We start from the raw sequence: 8,048 nt of genomic DNA on the forward strand, positions 1-8,048 counted from the left end.
CACTGCAGAGTTTGGCCCTTTGTTTTTTCCTGGATCACCTCAATGTCTCTTTTTGATGCAAGGGGCATTGCTATCTCCTGCCCTCTCCAGTTGGGGTGTCCATCCCCTAGACCTCCAGAGATGAGTCCTTTTCATCCAGTTTTCTTTTCAACCATCACCTCCTCTCCGGAGGACATTGCCTCCCTTGACCCCACTTTCTAAAGTAGTACCTTGCACTGCATTACCTGGAAGTATTTGCTTCTTTATTTGTTTAATTCTCCTCTTCCCCACTAAAATGTGATTTTCAAGATGACAGAGATTTTGTCTTATTCATTATTATATGCTGCATGCTTAGAATAGTGACTACTCTGTAGTCCCTAATAAATTAAAGTATGGAGGGAAGGAGGAAGGGAGAAGGAAAGGAGGGAGGGAAGGAGGAAGAGAAGGAAGGAAGGAAGGAAGGAAGGAAGGAAAGGAGAGAAGGGTCTGGGAGGGAGGGAAGAAGCAAGGGAGGATTTGAAATCCCACAATCAGTTTAGAGCTAAAGATGAAATCATGGGAACTAGGGTTATTCATGGGGATTAGAGATTATTCATGGGGAGTGGGGGTCATTCATGGGGAGTGGGCGTCACTCATGGCACGTGCAGCACCTCTGGCTTCCCTTTCCTCATTGTCACTAACGTGGGACGCTTGTTTGTAAAACACTTTGAGTTCTTTCTGTGTAAGACTTAAATTTAGTGCATTACATTGCTCCGTTATTCTATTTGCTGCAATGGAAATACATTTAAAAATATTGAGAAGAGTAAAGAAAATCAAAGAAATATATTATCAAGATAAAAAAGAGGAAGAAAAGGGACAAGCACAGGGGAGTGAGCTGAATATTAAAGACAAAAATTTTAGTCCAAAAGATCAACAGCATATTCAAGTGGAGAGAAGCAAACGAATGAATGTAAAGAATGATTAGTCTGAAAGAATCTGGAGCTTTTTAACCAAAATATTGAGAATTTTAAATGGAATATATTCCTTATGGGCTTTAACAAGGGTTGAGCTATGTACGTGGAAGATTCAGTAAGGATATCTGCATTGGTTAGCCCAGGGTCTAGTTCGTTCTTATTTGAACGATCTTATTAAATATACAATAATGTTAATACATGTGCATGTTCCTTAAAGCAGGAATTGTTCCCTTGGTAATGAAGAGGGAAGACTCACTTGGGAAAGGTATTAAAACTATCGCTCACTCTCAGGGTGATTCTAATCCCAGATCAATGTCCGTGTGTGGCTGGAAAGCAGAAAGATGATCATGACAGTCTTCTACCTGGTGGCAAGCTTGCCAATGTCAGTCTAACTGCCTGTGGGGAAAAAAATCGCACTTTCTTTTGAGGGGCTGAACGATCTGAATATAAATAAGCAACTCTTTCTGCCTGTCAGTTACCTCAAGAATGTTTAGTGTTGTCTCTTTTAATGACTGCTCATTACAGATGAGTGTGAGTGAGTGGATTTAATCAGGGGGAGATGGGGTAGTCATCATGGGAATTTCGCCACCTCGGGACTTGTTCCATCTGTTCTGAGCCATGTGCCCGTCCCCGTTCTGAACCAGTGACTGACAGGTGAAGCCTGACATGTATGTTTTTCAGCTAAGAGCCAGAAATCCTCTGATGTGTCCTTCTTGCTAAAACCAACTGCTTAAGAGACGAAAACCCCTTTTCGTCTATATTTAGGACCATTTGTCTCTGGTTTGTTGCATTGCTCATTAAAATATTGAGCTCACTCTCGCTTAGCACAGTATGACCAACATCCACAGTTATTTTGGTTGATGTGGTAAAACCTGAGGGGAAGGCTGGATAACAGGACCCCGGAGATTCTTCACATCAACACTGAAATGCAGCCACCTTCGGGGTCTGAATGGGATATTAGTTCAGCAGCCACACAAGTGCTGTGCTGCTCTGGACAGACATCTCTCATCCCGCTATCCTTTGGTGGAAGAAATACAAGTCTCAGGCGAGTTGGTGGCACTTGGCCAGGAATGGTATGCCTTCAGCAGCCTCTGTGTGTGCTCACTGAAGAGACTGGTGATGGAAATTATTTAATGAAAAAAATGTAGCTTAAGCCTCATGAATTTTTATTTTTCACTCTGTGGGATTTCTGCATCAGAAGAGCTGTTCTTCATGAAATAAAGTTCTCTGTGAAGAATTGCCTCTTCTCCCCAAGCTAGTTCTAACAAAAGTTATAATAGAATATTTGAGAACCAAATATTCCCTCAAGATGCTTGAATCCAAAAGACAAACAGCATGTTAATAAATAGAATTGGCCGTAGTGATTTCCTTTAAGTCTTCGGTGTACCATGCATTATCTTTGCTCATTGGCTGTCAGTGCTGAAAATCTACATTGCTCTTCTAGATCAGACTAGAATTCCCCCCCCCCCACTTTTCTGCCTTAGAATTACCATTACTTTTCTGCAATATTGACATGCCCAGACCATGCTGAAGGGCTCAGAATGTCAATGTCATGGCAACATTGAGTCCACAGGAAAGAGCTAGATGTTGGTCTCAGGACACGATATCTCTAGGAACAGACTTAGAAAGCAAATGCTGTCTTTCAAAGTGACTTTGTACTGTTTAGTTCTCTTTTCCATTGTTATGAAAACCCTTATATAATTGAGTTTGGTTCTACTTAACAAACACACCACATGTGAAACACTAAAGAACGAATGAATGCGGAGGATGAGAAGAAAGCCCAGACATGCCCTCACAGAGCCGAGTCGAATCTCACAGGGCATGGGCTGGTAACTGTTATTTGTCAGCACAGTGACAGGCTCAACAGCAGAGGTTTGATTGAAAATCCAAGGAAGTAGTAGTGAATACTCTTTCAAGAGTCCTCAGATTCGTTATTGCATAGGTGGATGCCCTTCCATTCTTGCTTTTCCAGCCTGCAGAATGTAACATAGGAGTTTTTTCATACTGTTTTCTTTCCACCGGAGGGAGAAGAATAAGGTTTATCCTGATTGTCACGCTTAACTCTGGATCAATTTTGGAGAACCCATGCATGAGCTGCCCCCTGCAATGCCTCCTTGACGATATCCCCATTTGTTCCCTTCATTGCATTGATGTCATGACCAGAACGACAGAGCAAAGTCCTACATCACACAGACGTTACATATTCAGAGAAGAATGACACAGTAACTCACCACAAATGTTTTCATATGGTTCCCCTTCCAGTTTTCTACAAGTAAGATTCATTGTAAGTATCTTTTATGACGCCTTTGGACAAAGTAACATGTAGCCATAAGGACACATGCCTCATTATGGGGTCTGCTGGGAACATTGTGACCAAGTGCTGCAGTGGAAAAGCTTCAATTCCCCCAACACTTAATAAATTCTTCCCCACTTTGTGCTCTGGTGGTGAACTGTCCAAACAACTAACCAAGTTTTATGTCACATTCTACATGGTAGCTTGCTCTGTCTTTAGTCTCTGAATGCCTTGAGGACAGACTGTGTTCTGTCCACCACTGTCTCCCAGTGTTTGGGACAGTGGTGCTCAACTGGGGGTGATTTTGCCACTCAGGGAGCATTTGGCAATGTCTGGAAACATTTTTGGTTGTCACATCTGGGGAGGAGGGTGTACTACTGGCATCTAGTGGGTAGACACCAGGGATGCTTGTAGACATCCTCCGTTGCACAGGACAGCCCCCGCCCCCCCATAGCCAACAAAGAATTATCCAACTCAAAAAGTCAACAGTGTCGAGATCGAGAAAACTTATTTAGCATAACACCTGGCACAGCATACATGTTAATAAATGCTCATTTTTTCCAAAGAGAGTCATAACGACACATTGAATCGTGTACTCTTTTCTTATTACTTTTCCCCTGGAACAACATGCTTAGGTCATAATATTCTTATTGTTTTGAAAAAATACCCAGGAAGAGGTTTCAACCCCTATATTGTGGAATTATAGCTGTTCGATTTGTTGTAAATTCCAGGGGCGATTTCAAGCGGAGCTCGTCACGCTGCCATTTCTGTGATGTAATCTCAACCCCTATATTATCCTGCAGATAACTGCTGGTGTGCATGGTGCTGAGTGATTCTCTTTGCTGCATGTTTCCTTCCTTTAGGCTTTTGACCTATTGTATACACATATTTGTGATGCTTTCTGTTTGTCACATATGTTTTATTACATAACTGTTTTGAATTTTAGGTGGTCCTGAATTGCTCATTACATATTAGAGAGCTACTATTTAGGGGGCTTATGTGGCCCATTGAACTCCATCATGATAGCAGAGGTGACAGTGTCAAAAAAAAATGATTTGTTAAAGAATGCCTCACAGACATTAAGTAGCATCCTACCTGTGGGCACAATTAAACATGCATGGTAGAGAGGAAGGATTAAGGAACTTCCACTAATTATGTAATGGAGGAGCCCTTCTCCCAACGTGGAAGGTATCTCATTTCCACCATTTGCTTGTGACGGTGACGTTGAAAGCTAAGTAGACCTGGAAAATGCAAAAGCCTTCACGAAGAAGCAAATAGTTGCTAGAGTATTTCTTTCTTATTTGACTGCCTCAGACCTAAACGGAGAAGACAGTGATATAAACACAGGTGCGCGACCTTCCTACCTCACTGCCTTTCTTGTTAAGAGTCCTGTCCCCCAGAAGGATTCTGATCTAGTTGAAAAACAGACAACTTGAACAATCCCAGCTTTCCAAAAATCTGTAACTGCACCATTTTCTAAAGTAACTGATTCTTCCTTCTCAAAATGCTGGAGTCTCATGTCATCATCCATCTTTTTTTTGCAGTGATACAATTTCTCACGGGGGTTTTGGCAAATGGCATTATTGTACTTGTGACTGGCCTGGACTTGATCAAGCAGAGAAAGATGATGCCATTGGATCTCCTCCTTTGCTGCCTGGCAATTTCCAGGATTGGTTTCCAGATGGTCATCTTCTACGTTATTCTGGCTGTTCTGTCCTTGATGGAATTATCTCCAGTTGCTGAGACGTTTACATTGTTCCTGTTTGTGAGTGAATCAGGACTTTGGCTAGCCACGTGGCTCAGCGTTTTCTACTGCACTAAAATCACCACCGTCATCCATCCATTCTTCTTTTGGTTGAAATTGAGGATACCCAAGTTGGTTCCATTGCTGATTTGTGGGTCCTTGCTATACACATCTTTCACCTCTGTTTTCCATAAGAAATGCAGCTGGACTCTTTTCAAGAAAGTCTGGTTGGGCCTTTTCTCCCCAAATGTAACCATTCAGATGAAAGAACTATCTACAGTACATTTTGCCTTTCTTGTCACTGAGTTCTTGTTGCCATTACTTATCTTCCTTATTTCTGCTCTGCTCTTGATATTTTCCCTGGGGAGACACACCCAGCAGATGATAAACACAGTACCGGGCACCAGGCACCCCAACACAAGTGTCTACTTCAGCGTCCTGCTGTCTACCCTGTCCTTCCTGGTCCTCTATCTCTCCCAGTACATGATGGCTGCTTTAATCTTTTCTCAAATTTCCAAGGTCAGACAGTTCATCTTTCTGGTTTCCATGTTGGTGTTTGGTTCATACCCCTCTGGACACTCCATTATCTTAATTTTAGGAAACCCTAAACTCAAACAGAGTGCAAAGAAGTTCTTCCTCCACAGTAAGTGCTGTCAGTGAGAGAGAACTTGGGTCCCTTCAAAGAACCAGTGGTCCGATGAGTGGACAGTGCCTGCCATGCCTTCTTCAGCCAAACACACCAGCCTGTTCACAGATACACAAAACGTCATCTAAAGACTGTCGAAACTGAGTCATTTTTATGGACTTTCTCCTTTTTCAAAGGGTTGAGTTTCAAAGCACGACCCATGTTGGTGGGTCACGTCAGCGTCAGTATCCTCGTTGTAATATTATACTGTTGTCTCACAAGATGTTACCTAATTGGGGAAGACTGGGTAAGTCGTACAGGGATCTTTCTGTATTCTTTCTTACAACTTCAAGCAAATCAACAATTATCTCAAAATAAAAAGTTTAAAGAAGAGTAAAGCATGTTTGAACTTGTGATATCAGAAGGATGCATGAATGCTGTAGGGTCCCTGTGTGTCTGACGCCTAGTCTTAGATGATTTACCCTGAACAAAAGGGCTGACTGCTCATCTCTTGTTTGCCTGGATGTCATTTCTGTTCTGTTCTGTTCTGTTAGAATTACAGACAATGGAAGCATTCTTCCACCTCAGGTCTGAGAAGAAGTTGGGGACAGGCTGGCCTTCTCTGTCCTTGTAAGCTCACCTACTCCATGCTGCTGAGAGCGTAGATACAATGGTGACATGTCTCATCAACTGATAAAAAGGCAGACAGATGGAGGAGAAAGAGGAATCCAGGGCCAAGCCCTTGTTTTCCATTGCCCCCAGTTGGGCACACCGAGCACACAATAACTTGCAAAGATGTTTCGTTTTGCACTTGTGTGCTCAGCTTTGGGACCCTTTCAAGTGAGGGTGGCAGTTTGGAGCTTCTACCACGTTGCATATCTTCCCAACGAAGCAACATCGGTAGGTGGGTGGGCTGGGGGTGTTTCCATCTGCTTGCAGTCACATATGCGTTTTCTACGTATTTGATGATTTTGGATGCTAAGATATATATGTATATTTTTAAAACAACTTCAGAACCCTTTTGCTTCCAGTGAAGTAAAAGGTTTTCCTTAATTTGGCTATATATAGATCGTAATTCATATGTGATGATGGAAAGCGTGTTTAGCTTTGGATTTGCCAGTCACCACTAATGTAGATTCGAATACTGGTTTACTAGGCCAAGACATGCGGGCCTGGTCGTACTAAACAAACAGAGGCCTTTGCCTCCGAAGATCCAGGCAAGTATTTATCTTCTTGGGTGTGGGAATTAAGCTCTGAGGCTAATCTTCCTCATCCCACAGGTTTCATTCTTCATTCCCCAAGGAGCAAAATAACAGCCTCTGTCTTCCTGCTCTTTGATTTCCCACGTGCTACTAGGTGAGAAGGTTTATAGCTAATTGTATACTCAGGCAACCAGCTCTGGGAAGAGCAGTTATGTTCTGGATGCTTTGAGAAGGGACAGTGAGGCACCACGTTTATTTTCTGCACATCTCAAGTTCAGGTGTCTCTCCTTGAATAATGGTGTGTGTATGTGCACATGGGGGGGGGGAGAGAGAGAGAGAGAGAGAGAGAGATTTCTAACATTCAGGAAGAAGCACATATAACTCTCACGTGAGTTTTTTCTTATAAACCAAATTCTGATTCGATTCCGTGCAATTCCTGCTTTAAATAATACTAGTTAATGTAATAAATATTAAGGTATGGCTGTTTACATACTTAAACCTTACAATGAGTTAAGAAAAAAAAAAAGACAATGTATGTTAAAGCAAACTGTTCTGGACACATTTTCAGAGTCTATTTTCCTAGAAATAAATTTCTTCCAGAAGTGTTGCCTAGCTGTTGCATGTCTTCCCAACGATATGAAGCAATATCAATGGATGTTGCTAGGACGCCAATTGCTCCATTGTAGAAGCAAAACAGATTCAGCCTTCTGTCTCTCTGGAGTCACCCTTATCTGGACTTCTGAGCCTTGACACACTGTTTTGGCCCTGCTCATCTGGTGTGGGGTTAGCCTCTAAAGTGGTGCTGGCACCCTCTCTGCCCCACCCCTGCATTTTGAGAAATGAGGCTGCACAGGGGCCCTGGGGAGCCTTGGCTGTGGGATCACATGCCTGTGGGTCAGGCCAGAGGGCTGCTGACTTCAGGGTGTGACTCGGTCTCCCCTTCCCCTGCTTCTTCTGGCTCCCTGGGGAGACCCAACACCCCTGTACAGTTAGTAGCAAAGGAGGGAGGGCTCTAGAAGGCTCTAGGGAAGGAAGCCAGCATAATATCCTACTCTACTTCAGACAGGGGGTCACGAGCGGCCCCAAACCAGGGGACGAGTGTGCCACGTTGTGCTCCACTGTCTGTTCTGACTCCTTTGAGACTCAAACTTCAGGGGTTCTCCATGGTTTCCAGGGACTGAAAATGGTGACTCCAATTGAGAAGGCTAATCTATGTGCTCATAGAAATAGATTTTTTAAAAATATTCATAAT

At 43.0% G+C, this 8,048-nt stretch overlaps 1 protein-coding gene across 1 annotated transcript; it reads left to right on the forward strand.

Moving 5' to 3' along the window:
* The first annotated feature begins 4,729 nt into the window (after positions 1-4,729).
* On the forward strand, positions 4,730-5,629 carry TAS2R1 (taste 2 receptor member 1). Its single transcript, XM_019756919.1, has one exon. It carries the CDS (start codon positions 4,730-4,732, stop codon positions 5,627-5,629), a length of 900 nt encoding a protein of 299 aa, XP_019612478.1.
* The last annotated feature ends 2,419 nt before the right edge of the window (positions 5,630-8,048 follow it).

This window comes from Rhinolophus sinicus, linkage group LG03 (assembly GCF_036562045.2).
Source record: "Rhinolophus sinicus isolate RSC01 linkage group LG03, ASM3656204v1, whole genome shotgun sequence".
Classification (NCBI taxonomy): Eukaryota; Metazoa; Chordata; class Mammalia; order Chiroptera; family Rhinolophidae; genus Rhinolophus; species Rhinolophus sinicus.